The sequence below is a fragment of the Trachinotus anak genome, unplaced genomic scaffold (genome assembly GCF_046630095.1).
Source record: "Trachinotus anak isolate AG129_WGS33_773 ecotype Australia unplaced genomic scaffold, CSIRO_AGI_Tana_v1 ptg000002l, whole genome shotgun sequence".
In the NCBI taxonomy this organism is placed as follows: Eukaryota; Metazoa; Chordata; class Actinopteri; order Carangiformes; family Carangidae; genus Trachinotus; species Trachinotus anak.
In genome coordinates, this window is record NW_027273853.1 from 19,308,815 (window position 1) to 19,328,897 (window position 20,083).

The 20,083-nt window shown below is 43.8% G+C and overlaps 1 protein-coding gene across 1 annotated transcript in view; it reads left to right on the forward strand.

Annotated features, from left to right (window-relative positions):
- The first annotated feature begins 5,390 nt into the window (after positions 1 to 5,390).
- mob2a (MOB kinase activator 2a) overlaps positions 5,391 to 20,083 on the forward strand; it is a 62,189-nt gene continuing 47,496 nt past the window's right edge. The window contains exon 1 of the mRNA XM_071504341.1: positions 5,391 to 5,925. Within this exon, the coding sequence (XP_071360442.1) occupies positions 5,909 to 5,925 (17 nt within the window). The 5' untranslated portion in view covers positions 5,391 to 5,908. The remainder of the gene's footprint in view (positions 5,926 to 20,083) is intronic.

Genomic DNA, 20,083 nt, shown 5'->3' on the forward strand with positions numbered 1-20,083 from the left:
CTTCTGCCTAATGGTTCGCAGTGCCTTCGCTCAGCCAATCATTTTGGTTTCACTTCTCCTTTTTTTTTTCTTAAATCTGCTTCACCTCCTCTCTGCTGTCCCCTTCTCTCCCCTTCACCCCACAGCTTCCCACGCTTCCTCACAGCAACAACAACAACACCTGATTTAACCTCCCTCTGCAGTTTCAAACCTATCCCCTTCTCTCCTCCACCTCTGTCCTTCCTTCTATGACTGGAGTGCTGGAGCCAGGTAGGTTTGCAGACATGAGTAATGTGGCTAAGACTGAGTCATACACCGAGACATCAGCCGTCAGTGTGGAGCCAGCAATGACACAAACACACACACGCACACACACATACACACGCATTATATACTGAGTCGCAGGCAGACTTGGCGGTGCCGACAATATGAAACCCAGTCATGCAAGTGGCCATTATCATCACCTTATACTATGTGATCATTATTGAGAAACTGAAAATGAACCGATCAGTGATGAGATCAGACTGCTAATGGTAAACATGTCTACGCGACACACACACACACACACAAGTGCATGTTGAGAACATTCAGCATGATGAAAAACAGTTAACTAAAAGGTTTTGTGTTTTATACCTGTATGATGTTTAAGTGTGTGTTGTATGATTATTATTATTGTTGTTGTTGTTATATCTAGGCTTAAATGTTAATCCAGTGATTGCTAATCTTGAGCTTTGTTTTCAGGTTTTTTTCATATTTAAAAAAGCCAATTTAGTATCTTTTTGAAACAAATCAGATTTTGGAATCAAACACTTTTGATCAAAACATAGATCTAATTTTATGAGATCATAAAAATTGTCCTTGTAAAGCTATAAGACAAATGTCACATCGAGTTGTTGTGTAATCTACGTAAAAACACACACACACATACACACATACACACGTGCACACTCTCCTCACTGCATCTATTAAGCATTTATTATTCATGCAAGAGTAATGTGAGGTGTCTCCGTTTTAATGCCTCCTAATGGCTTTTTGAGTTACCGCTGCCAGCTATGAATAAATCATATCAGTCGTGCTGCAGCCAATACCTCACTCACTCTGCCAGCACTGAGCTGATCCATAGGTATGTGGTGTGTGCGTGTGTGTGCGCGCGCGTGCGTGTGTGTGCTTTGTTTTCACCTTATGTCTAATCTCTTTCTGATCTCAGTTTAAAGAAAGAAGAAGCCTGAGGTATGTTTTTTACTTGATAACACAACAGAGGTGCATGTGAGGAACCGTGTGTGTCACAGTCACCGCTTTGCTGCAGCTACTCAGCAGGTTGTCAGTCACTCTCCACACAAACACTGGAGCACAGAGACAGTGGCTTGATAGACAATTACCTGTGTGAACATACCGCTGGTATATGCAGTGTGTAATGCAGGTACACATGAGAAGGGTCACATATTTTCTCTACTGTCCTATGGGACTTTTTCACAGAAGACATTTGGCCACTCAGGACAATGGCTTTGCAACGATGCCTTCTTAATGTGAGACTGTCATATTTTACAGCAGACATTGCTGTGTATGCTGTGAAAGTGGTCTCTTGTAATACACTGTACTTATATTTTAAGGTGTAATATTTTGCTTTACCTACTACTTTACCTTATTTTACTTTACATACCTCCTGCACATTAAATACAGGTTATGATATGCAGTCTGTAACATCACCACAAACATCGTCCAGTTTCATCATCTTCCGTGCCGTCTCGCCTAAATTTGAGCTCAATATGCTTGACAATGATGGTATGGTAAAAGACTGCTGTCAGACTGCATACTTGTTTTTAATGCATCCACTGACGGTGTCTCTCAGGCTGGGTATGATACTGCATGAACGGATGCAGATCTCTCTCATGCATTGCGCCAGCTGGGATGATGTGAAATGGGAACATATCGACCCCTGGATGGCTCAGTATTGACAAGTGGATGGATTTCAGGAAGTGACCTTGGCTAACTCAGACGAGCACCTGACCAGAGCCCAGCTCATTTTCCCACAGAGCTCATCTCTGGCACCGGCTTTGACAATAGACTGTGGGTTCATATCCTTGTGAGAGGTAAACATGGGACACAGGACTGATCTTAGGTCACTGTAGAATGATCACAGGTCACTATAGCCGTGCAAAAATGCTGTCATGACTGTGGTGATGGGATCAACTGTGGGTGTCATATGAGTTCATAGAGACGATGGAGGGGAGAGAGGCTTTTTCACAGCACACATTTTGCGAGGAAAACCCTGGTGTCACTAATGATATCATCGATGGCTCGGGTCTATTGTTGTAATTTCTGACAGAGCCAGCATGCACGCTAAAGATTGTCTGGGTTTTTTTTAACATCCCAATTAAATCCAATAAAATGGAGGCAAATGGAGAATTTTCCTTGCATTTTGTTGCTGAAGTTTTTTTTAATGCCATAAACATAACTTAATTCATTTCCATTGTTTTGGAGGAGGCAGAGATCTCAGAGTGAGAGATCTCAGTACCTGGACACATTAACCAAACTCATACACCAAACTCTCTGTACAGCTAGATGTTAACTGAGGTACATAAAAAAAGACCTGATGCTGTCATAAGCAGTCTATTTCTTAATTTAGCTGATCAAAGCCGATGCTTTTGTGTAGGCTAGAATTTGCCTAAATTTGATCTCTTCAGGCCTTTTGAGAAACTTTTAAGGAAATGTGGATACTAAATAAGAAATTTTACAATTTGGATGAATAAGTCCTATAATTACTGATTCTTAGACACTGCCGTCTGTCGTGAAATGGTAACAACACAATTTATAAGCTGTCAATATAATAATATAATATAAAATCCGCATGTGGCTGGAATTTCTCCACATATTTTCAGAGTTCAGATTCAGATTTATCAGAGTTCATGTCAGATCAGATCAGAGTTCAATGTGTCAGAACTAGCATAGGAAAAAAGTGGCATTGCTAAATCTCTGACTGATGTTGTCTGTCCTGTACTTTCACTTTTGTCTATAAATGTTGGTGGTCATTGTGAAACTGAGACTTAACTAAATTCAGTGTAGCGTCTGCACAGTCCCGCTGTCAACAATCATCCCACGCTGCCCCTGTGTGGCTGGTAATGGCATTACATCAGGTTTGACCACTCCGCCAGCCTCCTGCCAATCATCACTCTAACTCCGCCTCTCACTGAACTGATTGGAGTGTCAACGAGCCAATCATGTGCCTCTGCCTCCTGTTAACAGGGCTCCTATTCTGAATGCCCTCTCCATGCCTGTGTGGTACTGTTATTTATAGAAGCCTGGAGATGCACAGTGGAGCACGGAAGAGGGGAGGAAGGGGGAGGAAGTAAAGAGAGGGTGAAACAGAGAATGAAGAGGGAAGGGAGGAATGATAGGAGGTGATGACGACAATATGTCTTTCTCTAATGGTCTCTCAGAGAGAGAAGGACAAGAGGAGACCAGTCATTTTTGCATTACAATACATGTTAATGCCATCTTTGCAAACAGCATCTGCTTGATTGATGGTTTTCTTAAAGAGGTAAATGGGTGAATGAGAGCAGGGAATGCAAGAAGGGAAAGAGCTATTAAAAGCTACTGTATATAGAGTGAATGGGTAAGGGTTGGGGTTATGGCAGGGGTGCATGATGAATTATGTGATTAAATATATTCTTGTATCAAAATAGAATCCCCATCTTGAAAACAAAAGGCAAATGATGAGGACCCCAGCATGGTCACCAAATCATCTTTTATATTTTCTAAGTTGTTAAAAAAAAACAGTATTGCTGCAACCAACACCTACTACTTTCATGATCAAGGTGTTTTCAAACGTCCTACTTTCTTCAACCAACAGTCCACAGTTTAAGCATTTTTCAATATAAAGCGATGTAAAACAGAAAAGCAGCAAATCTTCATTTTTGAGAGGCGGTTTTGCTTAATAAATGCCATGAACAATTCATCACTTATCAAAATATTTGGTGATTAATTTTCTCTTAATCAATTAATCTGTTTTTAAACTGTTTAAGCACTACCCTTCTGTGTACGGTGTGGCTGATAAACAGGCATAAAAACAGCAAGGCAGATCAAGTGTCATGATTTTGGATCGCTGAAATTTGAATCTACCTTCACTGATCAAATGTCATCTTGTCTGGGCCATTAAAGAGTAGCGTGGCAGCCAGGTTGCCAGTTAGCCAAACAGAGCATGCAATAAAACAAATAGTTGAACACAAAACACAATTTCTTCTGTCTGAGGACAGTCGGTTTCTGCGAACAGGTCACAATGCCTGACACAGTGTCATAATTTAGCCAGTGGTATACTGTTCATTACTTTAACTGCCGTGCCTGCACAGTTTCTCAGAGAGGGATCACTGCACATGACTGCCTCTCTGTTGAGACTTATGGCCACCAATGACATTTCTCTGGGTTTTGTTTGAAGGGTTATTTCTGTTCTGTGTGTGGATGGTGGAAATTACTCAGGGCTAAATTAACTGGTGGGCCCAGGGTCATAAATTTGCTGTGGGACTCATATTGACCTCCCCACCTACACCTCATCAGCTAGCACTGCTGTACGGGGATGACACCACCTGGCCCAAAGGTTTCCCTCTGGCACCATGTAAACTCAAACAATAAAGCTCTTGGCACATGGCACTCTACAAGACGATGCAGGACTTGACTTGGTTGTCTGATTTTGTTGATAATGCACTTAAGTGATGCCAATCCCTAAATCATTTGCAGTTAATCAATTACAAAAACCCTCTGGAAATGCAGTAAACCCAGGGCATTTGAGGCCTCTGTGAATTTGGGAGCCTGAAGCTGCTGCCTGAAAATTTCAGCACTGAAACCATAATTTGCATGCATGATGACAATAATCGTACAGAAGTAGCTTCTCCTGTCATATCAACACCTCCATACATTAGATAAGAAAGTTATTTAGTTATTAGGAGGGTTTAATAAGAGATAGTTTCCAAATGTTTGGCTTGGTTCCCCTTTTGAATGAAGCAGTATCTATTTGTGACCCCCTCATCATAAGTTATAGGCACACTGTGGCCATGTTGTGAGAAGTGCTTTCTTTTTCCTTCTTGGACCTTTAGGGGTGAAGCTATTTGGAATTTCACTAGTATTTGATAAAAGTGAGAACCACAGCGGTTTGTTTTTCTTTATCCCTTAAATGAGCCCTCAATCCTGCCTATAATGAGATGATATGTGACTAATAAGTTACAGTCAAACATGTCAACAGCAGATGTAATCGTATTAATTAGAGTGCTTTGGCTGTGCATGGCGTAGACACTGACTTTATCTTGTTTACCTGAACTCCTAACTACATATCCCATTGCTTCCATGTCCACACCGCTGCGTGACACGCATGTTACGCACAGGAGAGACAGAGTGGGTCGGGTCTGTGTTTACTTCCGGACTCCGATTTAGACTTCGCTCAGAGAGCAGCAGCTCCAGTGGAGGCTCAGGCTGTCAGCTAGCACGGTAGCCATACAAGGCTTCATGACAGAGGTGACAGGGTTGACCAGCGGCACCCCAACAGACGAGCCTCGCTCGGCGCTACTGCACACCGGACACCGCGACTCCGGGCGGACCCGCACCGCTGCCTCCGCTCGCCTCTGCGCTCAAAGTCACTCAATGCTGCGTTCCCGCTACCAGCTAACAGACTGACCTGACTGTGTTCCTGCCACTTCATGATCCGAGCTAGCTGGGGATCAAAACAAGGACAATCGCTCAAAGTTTAAGCGGCGTTTGTATTTGACCGCCCGGGATTCAGCGACTGGGAGAGACACGGGCCCCGGGGACAGCGACGGGACTCGGGGGCCAGGCAGCCAGGGCAGCGAGGGTGGTGGCTGGATAGACTAGGGGGTCGCCTCCGGCTCCTGGTGGATTTATCCCCTGCCAGCTAACGTTAGCTAAGCTAGCTACAAACAGCACCATGGACTGGTTAATGGGGTGAGTACCGACAGCTAACTTGCCGAGCTAGCTTGCTCTCCTCTGACAGGTCAACTGCGCAGTCTTTCCGATGCTGGCTGCAAATCCACCGCTCAGCGGCTGACACCGCCGGGGTCAGCATTAGACAGGTGCACCATCGCACTGAACACTGTTCATTTTCACTTTAACGCGTTAATCTGGCTCTAAGCGGGTAGCATGTTGCCAGCGTAGCTTAGCTCTGCGATGCTAGCTTGGTAGCAAATCTGGCAACGGTCTCATCCTGCAACGGTAAACCGACCTAATGTTACCCGGGGCCAGGTGGTATTTTTGGGCACCTCTATGGCCTGCGGCTAGCTAGCCAACGACGGCGGCGCCCAGATTAGGTAGTGAGAATATCTCTGCACAGGGAGTTTATTTATAGGGATAGTGAACACAGCGAATGGGCTAACGTTAGCACCCTGTCAGTCTGGCTAACGCGGTTGTACCCGGTTTAATTTTTTTTTTTTTTTCCGTGCAAGGTGCGCCGGTCCGCGGGTGCAACCATTAGCAGTAATGCTAACTTACCTAATGTGCCACCTTTGGGACACACAGAGGCTCCGGTGCCGGCGAGCTCACTGAAGGAGAGGGGAGCTCTCACACCTGTGAGACAGATACCCAGCAAACATTACGCAGATGTTGGGTGACTGCAGTCAGTAATTGAACAGAAACACAAGGTGCACAGCATTTTAAGGGGTTTAATAATCTTTGTGAGATTCTGATGATGCTGTTTGTCACTTTGTTTTTACCTCTGTGTTCTCCAGCCCATGACTTTGGTGGCCAGTACTAATGGATAAGATAAAGGTCAAGGTGTGACACCTGCTATAAAGGTTAAAAAGGATCATTGTATTCAGGATTAAGCTATGACACCAGTCTGTATGATAGAGTAACTTACCAGCCCAGTTTGCTATTGAGGAACTAATATGTGTTATCTTGCATTTACTTATGTATTTGCCATGCAAACTTAAAGGCACTAGATGCCTGGTGAGAGCGTAAGTCATATTTGCCTGTAAGGAAAGGAGGAACTCACTTAAGTCACAGTCAAAGGTGTGTTTTCGTGCACACAGCCGAGCTTTAATTTCATCCTGTGATACTTAATGTGATATCTTTCCGAAAAGGAGAACATCAGGTCTTTGGCATATCACACAAAGTTTGGACGTGCAAAGCAAGGTGTGCGTCTGCAAGGTTTTTCCTCTTTTCTTGACTGCTTATCAGGTAGCACCTCACGAGCAGATCAGGGTTGAAGAAGGGTGGAGGCCTGATGTCAGGGGTGTTTCTTCACATTGTGACATTTTGGCTGAGAGATAACAAAGCAGCCCCTTGCTTACCCCCCCAACCAGACTTCTAGCCGCCTACCACCACTGTTTACAAAATGTAACCTCTGCCAAGGAGGTTCTGTTTTTGGTCCCACTCCCGAGTCTATTGATTAGCAGGAAGTTTGAGAAACTACTTTACAAACCTGAGCAGAGCTTGATTAGTTTTCCGTGCAGAAAGCAGCACCTTTATTGTCAGTTAAAAAACTGTCACCTTTCTGACTCATCATTACTGAACTGCAAGGCATAAAAAAAACAACCTTCCAGTGCTTGGTTCAACACTTACCTACGTTGGTCTTGCTCATCTTTACCCTCACAGAATTTCCACCATTTTTACATCAACACCTCAAATATCACCCATTCTTTATATATAAGAGATTTGAAAAAAGTTGTTTTTGATATTTCATGCAGTTTTTCTACGTCTTCGCCCTTAGTGCCTTCTTGAAGTTTTTATTTTCCTCATGTTTTTCCCCTCCTGCTGACACTTGTTTTCCTGGTTTTGCAAACTGGTTCTTGCATTGACTTGTCTCAAGTTGCATCAGTTCTCTCAGTTGTAAATGTGATTAATAGATCTTAACCTCCTTTTCCTTTTTCTCTGAGTCACTTACATTAAATAATAATAATTTCTTTGCCCTGACGGTTGGTGCAGTCAGACCAAAACTGGTTTGCTCAGTGATCTGTTTGGAATTCAAGAGCAACACCCAGTTATGTCTTGGTGTTTGAGGAGGTGAGGAAAGTGAAGAACCATGTATAAGTAAAAGAGGGGGCCACTGACTGTGTTTGCTCACAGCTGCGATTATTACATTTAGTTCATTAATTCATATTCTCCATCTAAGAAAAGCTCGTTTTATATGGGGTGAGAGGGGGAAAAAAGAAGTAGGGTAACTACAGCGCGTCATTACTGTCGGGTCTGTCTATCAAACTGCCATGCTGATGGCATTTGTGCGTGTTAAGAGTTTATGTTTACCTGCATGTTAAAAGAGCACGTTGTCCAGTGTGTATATACGGGTTAGGTGGGTATGTGAGCTGAATGCATTGGGAGCGAGCAGGCATGCGTCCAGCGTGCGTCACTGACAGAGTGGAGGCCATGAATGAGTTAACCAAGCGTGTAATCACTCTGCATACAGACCCAGGGTGAAGGACGCCACAGCCAGGACCAATGGAGGGAGAAAAAGAAGAGAGAGAGAGAGAGGGTGCTCACTGATGATGGAAGAAAGAGAGATGGCGTTGTGAAAGCAGCTGATTTGGGGAGAGATGTGCAGATGCAGAGAGAGATAGGATGGAGCGTAATGAATGAAAGAGGAGAGAGTGATGAGGGAAAGGCAGGGTGACCTAAAGGGATGGAGGAATGGGACACAACATGTTTTTGACCAGTGGATGGAAAAGAAGGAAGGAAGGAAGGAAGGAAGGAAGGAAGGATGGAGGGAGGGAGGGGATATGAATGCTTCTGATGGAATGGTTCATTAAAGAGAAAGATAGAAGAAATAAGCAGGTGGGGGGAAGGTATGGTGTAGTATATAGGAAGGATGAAGCTCTCACATGGGAGTCTGTAGCAGATGACAAGGCCACGACGACCTACTAATGGTGGACGGATAGAGAGAAGGAGATCCAGACAGTGATATGGGAGCTCATGCACTGTGGTTTCTGCAGGAGGCTACAGATAACACCTCTTGGCATTACTGTGTATTGCTTGTTTGCTTGCTTAAAAAAATGTAAGTTTTGTAATGAATTGGTGCACCACACGCGGTCTGTCTCTCCACTATGTATTTATTTTGGACGGAGAGCATTATTTCAGAGCTGAATGACCTCATCTGTCCGGACTCAGAACCAGACAGGACGCTAAATCAGCGGGGAGATGCGCGACGCCTAAATGCGTCTCTTCCTGCTGGGTGAAATGAGCAGGCTTTGACAGATGTTTAATCCCCTTGCTTTTGAGTGATGGATTGGTAATGCTGAGCGAAGAGCGAGAGAATGGAAACTACAGTAGCTAAGTGGAGTACTGCTTTAGGCTGCCCAACCTGAGTTGGATTTAATGTACACTTAGCTCGCACTGCATCACCTGTGACTAATTGCTATATAGATGGAATCATTATCCTGCATCCTTGGAATAATGCACGTAACAGTATGAAAGATTCCAGTAATGAGAGCCCTGCTTCTTGTATCCTTTCATTTTGTGGATAATAATTTTAAGGAATGATGTTTTCGTCAGGTTCTTGTATTTCATTCTTTGTCATGTTTTTTTTTTTTTCTTAGAATAAAAGTATGACTAAGACTGGTATTGAACCTCAAAACTTTTTGAGTAACAGCTGAAATGTGTCCATAGCAACAAGTATTGTAACTGTCAAGTACAGAAAGTTGGCATTGAATTCTTGTCACATTCACAGTCTTGTGTACTTATTCATTGATCAGATATTTTCTTGATTTTAGTGCTGCAACTAATGATATAAAACTGACATTTTCAACATCACTAAATCTGTAAATTTTTCTCTCCATTTAGTCTGTGAAATGTCTAAATAAAGTGGGGGAAAAAAAAGACCTTCACAATTTCCCACGTTGCCTGACGAGGCCTCTTCACATGCCTTTTTTGTCTGACAATCCAAAGCCCAAAAAGATTTCATTTTCTGTCCAAAAAAAAAAAAAAAGACAAAGAAAAGCAGCAAATCTTTATGGAATCCACAAATGTGTGGCACTCTTGCTTGAAAAAATTTTTAAATGATAGTAATCAATGAATTTACTGATCTTTCTTAATTTTAGCCCATTTTATCATAGTTTTTGTAAGACAATAGTAAACACTGATGTTTGATAAGTTTGGCCTGGAATAAAAGGGTTCTGTAGAGAAAAAGATGTTTTTTAAGGTATCAACACAGTATTGTTATAGCATTGGTACTGAAATATAGATAAGGGTGTCAAATCCATGCAGTTATAGAAACATTTCAAAATGATACCATGATAAAATGTGTTTGGGGAAACTAAAGATTTTAGAAAGTGTCCTGGGTCCAGGCGCACTGCTGGAGTTTCGCCTCTCACCCTTCAAGAGTCTATGTGTAATGGTTTCACTCACTTCAACCTTCCTTGCTAGTTGACCTGTCAGCAACAATTGTCAAAAATCAAAAACGAGAGCGGAGACAGTGTCAGCTGATGGTTCTGATAGAGAAGGGGAATTCACAAGAGCCACTTATAGGTTGAACTTCCCCTACCATGAGAAACGTCTGTTTGCAATGTTCTGTCTCACCACTGTGGCTGACGTCCAAAAAAACAAGTGTGCTCTGGTGTCTTCCAGGAGCTAGTTACTGATGTGATTGTTCTCACGTTGTTTGCGGTGCATTTTCTCAACTGTTTCGTGGCCCACTACCCTGTTCGAAAGTTTCTCACGACTGCAGCAGTCAGACAGCCGCCATGTAAACGTGAGTGGAGCATAATTCTCTATTTCAAGTTCAAAAGCACGAGGGGAGCACCTCAGGGATTTATAGAGACCACTTCTCAGTTTCAACCCCGACAGTTTAAATAGCCTGAGATCGTTTTCTCTTACAGTGTTTGATCATATAATGAGTAGTGAAGTGGGTGGGTGGATATCTGGCAGCTAGGGTTCCTGTTCAGTTTTTCCATCTGAGGTGACTGGCCATTGTTAACTTATATATGGGTGTGAAACTTCCCAGTTCAGTGATCAAATCATTAAAAGGTTACTTTCTTGAAAAGACATTTAAAGGTTTAAAACTTTACATAGAATTTCTGTAGACAAGTGAGCTGCGAGATACTGAAAGTGCTGCAAAAATAAACCTCTACTGTCCCAGTTTCATTTCTGTTGTTGTGTACTTTTGGATTTTGGATCAATTTGCGATTGATTCAGCAACTATAGTGCAGGATTTTGTCGACCGTTGCAGCGAGGCGTTCCGCTCTGGCTGGTGTCGTCTCTGGACAGCCGATTAGGCTGAAGGGTATTATATTGTTTAGTGGCACTCAACGTAAAAAACTCCAGTGGAGAAAAAAAGAGAATTGTCAGGTGCATGGATGAAACATTTAAAATAACACAACCCTCAAGTATTATTGAATTATGCAGCAGGCTCCTGTGTTTCCATGTTGAGATAGTCATAACCTTTAAAAGTTTACCGTGGGGGTGGGGACACTTAATGCTACTTCATATCTGACATGAAGTATACTTACCTGTCTCTACCCAGGAAGATTCCAGCGAAATAGTCTACAAAACATATGTCTTTCAGACAGACGGTCTCAGTATCAGTCTCACAAATCTCCTTCTGCCTTATTTACATATCAACCGATCTCTGCGTGTGGTCCTGAACCCAAGCATGAGAAACTCTGTGGTTGCATTTTGGCTGATGGTGATTGAGTCAGGGTGTGAATAATATCCTTCTTATGATTTTGACTTGTGTGCGTGTATGTAGATGTTCCCAATGGGGATTTTGCACACTGCAACCCTGTCCTTATACAACCCCAGTGCCTTATTTCCATCTCCAGAACACACACACACACACACACACACACACACACAGTACTGCACACAGTCTCAGCCCAGGTGGCTGCTTCCGCTGCTCGCACCGCAGATGCAGGGCTGATAATAGGCTGTGACAGATGAGCAGACATCGTTTCAAAGCAGTCACCTGCTCGAGAATAGAAACTAACCACCAATGTCACTGTGTTGCTTGATTTAGACAGTGGTGGAGTCTGACTTTGCTATCTTTATTTCTAGCTTTGCAATCCTCCACAGTGTTCCTCTGCTACAGTGTTTATTTATTAGGGCTGACCTGAGGGCTGTGCAGCAGAAGGTCTCCGTGGCCGCCTGGGAAGGAACCGTTAACTTGCTTGTTACTGTGACAGCAAAGAGAGCTTCTGTTGGCTTTCTTTGTGTCAGAGCCTACAGTGAGAATCCCTCTCTATTAACAATCGATTTATTGTGTCTGGCTCTAAAGTTGCTTTACAACTACACACCCGATGCACACACCCGGCCAAGATTTTTAAGACCATTTTAAGCCAGCCAAATCTTTAACGGACAGTAACGTGGTTTTACAAACTCTCCTCGTTTTGTGATTGGCACTTAGCCCAGTGTCTCGACACGCATCGATTCTCCGCAGCACCCAGCCCTGAGAAAAGTGACCCCATGGTTCACATCAGTTGTTGTGCAAAAGTGACATCCTTTGACTGACGGTGTTAGGTGCATAACTTATTCATAAACAGTTTTAAGTTTCCAGTCATGCAATCAGTAAAGGACTTGTATGTCAGTACAGGAGCTGAGGTCTTTTTTAAACTGGAATCCAACTGACTGTGAGCCTGAGCTTTTGTCTCCAGTAGAGCCTGACAGGGATTCTTCTAGTCGATTAATCTGTTCGTCAAATCCACAGAAAATCTATAGGTATAATTAATGTATCAATCTCTTTTTATGGTGGTTCTGGCTTCTTAAAAATGAGGATTTGTTCCACTTCTTTGCCCTTCGTGATAATAAACCGATTACAGTATTTGGCCTGTTGGTGGATGAAAAGTAGAAATTTGAAGCTGGCACCTTATGATTTCTGAACTGTACTGGGCATTTTTCACAATTTCCTGCTGTTTTATAAATCAGATGATCTAGTAATGAAGTCTAGTTTGCTAACGCTGCTGTACCTACTGTCTTAGTGAAGTCTATAGTGAAGTTTTCACAATGTCTCAGTTTTTAAAACTTTCACATACTGTAGGTGTTGACCCGATAGTGGATTTATCCACCTCCATCTAAATGCAAGGGGAAAAAATATTAGGAACATCCAATAATATAGTGCAGTTCAAAATCAACGAAAGCCAAAAAGTTCAAATCTGGGCATTGCTAATGGGTTACAACCAGTTGTACAGGGATTAATATTTTCCTCATCATTGGTTTACATGCCTCAGTTTCCAGTTGGAGATAAACTCCACCCTGCTTAGATGGAGCTGGGCCCTGGCCTGGGGGCTCAGTGGCAGGCTTCAGGCTGCTCTACCATGATGTGCTGGCGTGCTGAGGGATTGGCTGGATGACAAGAAGACTAGTTGGTTTGTTTACTCCCCAGAAAGGGCACTTTAGTCACTGTCGACCCTCCGACTCGGTCTGTCTTTCACTCCCTGACTCAGTTTGTCTCTCATTCTCTATCTGTCTTTCTCTCGCTTTAATTCCTCCCCCCACCCCCCACCCCCCACCACCACCACCACTCTCTCTTCCCCTTCGGGACGCTGATGTGCAGAGACGTTTGCGTGCTTGGCTGCTGCCTGAGTTGAGCCGCAGAGAGCAAGGCAGTGCTGAACAGGCCCAGGGCAGCCTCAGCCCTCTCTGAGAGAGCTTTAACAGCAAAAGCCAATGGGATGTTAGCTATATATTAGGAGCTGAATATGCAGGAGGATAGCATATATGCTGAGTAATACGGTACAAGCTCTGTCATGCTGCTTCTGTGTGCCGGCCTAATTTGTCTTTGGGCGAGGGACAGGGGAAGAAAAACAGTGGAGAGCAAAGCTGGAGGGGCAGAGTCTAAACAAACAAGTCCTCAGCTCCCCTCTCTGACATCAGCCACCTTCTTTGACTTTTGGCAGCGTTCACTGCTCATCAAGGCGGCGTCGTTATTTCTGGGAAAAACAGTAGCTGATTCCCCCGCTTCCCCAATAGCACAAGAGAGCGAAAAGTGAGAGGCTGGGCCGCCGCCACACCGTAAAAGCTCAGCTGTCATGGTTCAGAGGTGTCGATGACTTTGGGTTTCAGAGGAAGATGACACCTGGTAACAAAAACGACCAGCAGCTCTGGCGCAGCACTGAGAGTGCAAGTGTTTGTAGTCAACACAGAAAGAACTATTGTCTATCTTTATAACATAGAGCTGGTGTCTAAAGAAAAGCTCTGAGTGAATTGAAAGTGAGCTTTCCAAGTCACAATACTGTGTCATGGAGTGTTTTAGGGACATCAGTGGACATTGAAGGAGATAGAAGGAGATATAAAGGCTCTGTTGAATGCCTTATGAGGAGGCAAATAGCCTGGGTACAAACAAAAAAAAAAACAAAATACACACACATCGACACACTCTTGAGTAAATACTCCTGTACTCTGAGGTTTCTCTCCTGAGACGCCTCTCTACTTCCTTGTGCTCCCTTCCCATTCTCTGAGGCAGGGACAGGGAGAGGCCCGGTTATGAACGTGATACCAGAATGACTTGGCAGTTTGCCTTTCACTGAATATGCAAAGGTGGAGAAGCCAAATGCATGTACGGCTTTATGAGGCACTGTGCTAGGTGTGGTGTGTTTGGCCTTTTTTTTTTTATATATATCAGCATGTTTGAGTGAAGATGAGGTTTCAAAAGCCCGAGGACAGTACATGCTGTGTGAGTGTGGTCTAACCTCATACTGTGATGGATCAAGAGGCTGCAAATGCAACCCAACTAATACCTGGAGCTGGCTGCGCTTGTGAAGCTCCTCCACCCACTCAAATGGGTCCTGACCTGTTCAAAAGCTGCATTTCACAGTGTCGACCGCACACATTGCTGACATTTCACCAGCAGCCTTTGATACACATGATGTAACACTGAGATGCACAGCAGACATTCTTTTCATGTATAATGTGGCCATATATTTGGAAATATATTGATCTTCACAGTTATTTTGTTACAGCTTTCACTTTGGTGTTCTGCTCATTGGTGCCACACTGTTTTGTTGCTCCTGGCATGGCCCGGGGTGTCAGTGTGTGTGTGTGTGTGTGTATGTGTGTGTGTGTGTGTGTTTGTGTTGCCTCTATTTTACTTGGCAGGAGAGCGGGACCATGCTGTGACTGTGTTTACTCTTTTGTAACGCTCTGGGCAGCCCTGCCCAGTCCACACAACTGGCAACGCCATCGGATGGAGAGAGACGGAGAGAGACGGAAAGAGAAAAGAGTGACAGAGGGCAGGAACAGCCATGACTAATCAACTGCTCTCTCACTCTCTCTCTCTCTCTCTCTCTCTCTCTCTTCTTGTTTTTGGTCAAAACAGGATGCGTTATTTAATTTCAGGCTAACATTGCCTCACAGATCCAGGACTTCAGTGCCTCGTCCAGAAGCAGGACAGGCTGCCACAGGCCTGGGAGCAGCTACTGTTCTGTCAGAGAGTATCATAGTCATGGACCGCTGCCGGCTAGAGCTGTCTTAAGATCAGCTAAAATAAGTTGAACCCCCCTGCAGCAGAATTTAGGGTGTTGTTGCCGTCCACCCACACGGGACACCCTGCAGAGCAGCTGTGTTTTTTTTGTTTTTTTTTTTTTAGGACTGGATGCAGTTTTTCAGATTCAGTTCATTCTATAAATTACATTTAATGACACCTATTTTCTATGAGAAGAAGCACATTTAATCTCTCAGTTTACATGATTGTTTTCAAGATATCTTAAGGTTCCACTTTTTATTTTCTAAATAATCAGAAAAGAACAAGATTTCTGTTGTCATTTTACACCGATCAGCCACAACATTAAAACAGGTGACTGGTTTTAATGTTGTGGCTTGTAGGTATATTTTTTGACTTAGTTAAAGTAATTGAAAGTAGAAAATAACTAATAAATCACAACAAACAAGCCTCATAACTCTCCAGTCACAATGCGGTGTCTTTGAGCTTTCAGCATCTCCAGCTCTTCAATATTCAACCTTAAACTCACTTCAGCTTGATGCAACTGATGAGTACAATGGCTTGTTTTTCCTGAATCTCTGTATAGTTCAAAAAGATTCAAGAGTTTCTTCTGTGTAGTGTAGTGGAGGCTCTTTATATTTCAAGCAAGGCTGGTGATCATCATATGCCACTGGCAGCGTGAGTTGTACCAAAACCTGATCACATCCCATCCAACTTTCAACCGAATTTTTACTGAAATCTTTTGAGAAGTTTTCTGGCTTATTGACAAACAAAAGGGACCAATCAGAAAACCTCCTTGACTTGGACGGTAACATGAACAGTTTGGGTCGTGACCTGTAGAGAAAAAATGGTAAGGTGGGGTCCTGGAACAGTGCAAATTGAAAAACCCCAGAGAAAACAGAAGAGGAGAGGGCAGCTGATAAGGAGGAAGAGCAGCGGGAGAATACAGAAACTGTGGGGAAAGAGTGAGGGAAGGTGGGAAACGATAGTGGCACAGAGGCGATATGGTGAGATATGGAGATAAATGGGAAGCGGCTACGTGGGTCATAGAGCTAGATTAGAAACAGCAGAGGTCTGCAATAGAGGACAGAGAGGGAGATTTAACAGCAGGGGCCTGGGCTGCTGGTGACACAGAGAGAAATGGAGTTTGCAGCCGTGTGCAGGTCAGAAACAGGAGAAAGCCAACAGAAGAAAAGAGAAATAAAAATGCATTGGATTCCCTCTCTAGACGCTGTATTCATTGATATGATTCCCAAAACCTTAAAAACAAAGACTTGAGTGTTTGCCCAGCAGAACATTAGGCCCTCGTTCAACCTCTAAGATAAGAGACCTTAATTTGTCTTGGAGGAGGAAGCCTTTAATTCTGAGAGATTTTATTTATTTTTCCACTAAGATGTAGCCAGCACCCTCGGGCGAGGCTTCAGTGGTGAGTGGTGAGCTGCTAAATCTGTGCAGAGCTGGTGGGCTGCTGGCATTGGCGTAAGCTAGCTAGGTTTGTCCTTGGTGGCTGAGGCTAGGCCGCTGGGCTGGTCTGAACTGTAATTGGATTAGAGATCTCTTCGTTGCATCAGGAGCTGAGTATACACACACGCCTCTGAGAACCAAGTTCATCCCGGTGCTTGAGGCTCTACTCCTCCTCCACCTCAATTTTTCCTCTTAAACTTTCTTCTTTCCTCAGCATCCCGCTATTTCCTTTATCCCCCTTCAATCAGCGACCAACCCCTTCCCCCTGGCTATTATTTATATGTGCAGGTGCGTGCAATTGCGCATTTTTGCGTATGAGCATTTGCATGGATATGGATCAGGCCTGTGCCATGGATACCCTCTGTAAATGGGATTATAGGAGCTGCAGCAGAGCCCGTGCTGAGAACACGCAGGAGAATAAAGAACAGGGAAAAAAGTCAACTGCAGACAGTGAAGTGAATCTTCATAACCAACATGATAGATGTGAATATGAAGACTTCTACTGTACTCGGAGAAGGGAGTGAGAGAGCTGCTCTCTTTTTGCAAGTGTGAACTTCCTGTTTAGCAGCTTTGGACAGGAAGTAGAAGGTGATGTCATGGGTGGTGTGCCTCCTGATTGCCTTGTTTACCCCTCTTAACCTTTTGGTGTGACAAGACTTAATCAGGGAAGAGTTTCCTTCACTTTACCGAGAACCGGAATAGAGTTCATGATAAGCTGTACTAACGTCTTTCACCTCAGATGTTAACTGGGTACAGTGTGTCGCTTATTCTCCTCATTCGCCTGCCTCACTTTGTGGCTCATTCATGTGAGTTAGGCGTCACGAATTTTAGCAATTTAGCTGATACTCCTGTCTTTGTGGTTGAAAGAGAAGGAAGGAGGGGGAAGCTGAGTTCCTGGGTCATCAACATTACCAGCAAACATTACAGTAATCATGCTTTTCCTCATCAGTAGGGAAGGATCAGTGCCATAGAATGATCTTACACAACAGTGCAAGCGCCAGGAAATGAAATAAAACAAACGCCAAGAAAAATAGACTTTAACTCACTGCTTGGCCTGCAGTGCACTGAAAGATTGTTAGATGTTACTGATTTTTGTAACACAGGAACAGGGGGGTGGTAAGATGGCGAGGTGTGTTTTAATATCGTGTTTTGAATGGTGCAAATAGATAAGTCCCATATGATGGATATTCTCTACAGTATATTTCAAAATTGGGCAGAAAGATAACAATTCAGATCATGGTTCGTGATTGTGTGTGAGATGATTTCCCACCTCACTGGTTCCGCCTTTTATCATGTTTGTTTTTATATGCGCATATTGTTACCACTCATACGGCACATGTGGCTGCGGCTGGTGCAAGAAATTAAACAGCAGCGAGGCAGTCAGTCAGATTAGAGGGAGTGATAGAACAGGCTTAATAGCTGACAGACCAGCACCAGCAGCCATATGTTTCATATGTGTCCGCTGACAACCCGGCCATATGGCTCTGATCTGCTCATATGGCCTGTACATCTCCTCAGCTTCCTGCCACCATGACATCCAAGTGGGGAGAGGGAGGTGTGCAGCATGTGGACAGAAATACAGGGGGAGGGAGGTGGGTGTAGCTCAGATGTAGGATGATCTGAAAACACAGACTCACAGTGTAAGCGATGTAAAGCAACCAAATCCACACCCGGAGGAAGAGGATTCGAACCTGTGCCACCTCTCCACAAGGAAAATAAGCAGCAGCAGTTTCAACTTGCATATTTAGTAGATATTAGTTTATTCATGCAACATTTAATGTTTTACAGCAACAAGATGAAAAGTAAATCTTTTTGATCATTTCAAATCAAAGTTCTCAGAGGCTGATGGGTCATCTCCACGAACAACGGAAGAAAATTAGCCCTGAACGCTGCACCTACTACTACTGCTAATGACTACATAATTTAGATAATGCTCTCATATCAACAACATCACCTGAAGCTGGCAAAAGCGTTGAAATTGCAGCAGCCTTTTCTTTTTCCGGCTGCAATATCAACACGCCTGCATCTGCAGATCTAAACAAAGGCGTCCTCGTTGATGATCTCCAGCCTGCTAAACATGAGCATGTGAGTTTGTGCGTGTGCTACAAGCCAGCTCCATGAAGTGCTTCACGTCTAAAAAAAGGATGTGGAGGAGGAGAGAGATGTTTTTTTTTGGGACTTGGAATGAAGGCGAAAGGAGAGAACAGAGAGGGAGCTGGTGCTCAGGGTCGCCTGATTTCCGCTGCTGGGTTGGGGTCACTGTACGGGAGCTGCTGACTGGGCCTCCCAGGAATCAGGCAGAAAAGCTCAAGGCTGGACACAAGACACACAACAGAGTATTTGACCCCTATAAGGCCTCTGATATCCTCTTGAGGAAGTGTGTATGTGTAAACATGGATAAGTTTGACTGACTGAGGGCTTACAGATGGGCACGTGGGGGGAACATGCTCTGTCCATGTGCTGTCCGCTTCTAACAAACACACACACACACACACACACACACACGCACACAATGTACCTACTGTAACACAGTCAAGGTCTTGCATACACAGCTGTCTAGCATGGTGTTAAAACACTGGCCTTTGTGTGCTTCAAGCCGTAGACCTGCTACACGTGACCTTCCGAAAAGCCTTTTTAATCACGGGTGGTCTCGAAGCCGGGCAGCTTGTGGTGAACGCTCACACTGAACCCACAGCCTGGTAGCATTAGGAGCTAGGTTACAAGCGAGCTGTGCTGAAGTCTGGCTGTGAACACGGGGTATTATGAGGAGTCCAGGCGTGGGAGCGAGCCAGCAGTTCACTTTGCCACAGTTTAATCCAGGAAGCCAGGGGAAGGAAGGACTTCTCATCATCACGTCCAACTCATTCTGTCAACATGAAAGTTTCACTGAAATGTGTAACTTATTATATGTCATACTGTGAGAGGTACATTTAATCTCCCTGTGTTTACATTATCACTAACTGACCATAAAAAGGTTACTGGTTATTTATTAGATTGGTTGTAGGTGTTTAAAACAATAGTTTTCAAGCTAACTGAGGACACTCGCTAGCTAAGCACTAGCTAGTTAAGTTAGCAAGTTTTTTTTTTTTTAGTTTTTTTTTTTTTTTTAGACCTCTTAAATGAGAGTTTTGCGCTTCTTTTTTGTGGAGTCTGTTTTGACAGGCCTAAAGTTGTTCAGTTAGCATGTTAGTTATAGGGTTGGGAATCAAACCTCAGTAGTTTTTGAGCACAAACCAGGTTGTGTCTTTAGCAGTGAGTTTTGAAAACTCAAAAGTTGGCATT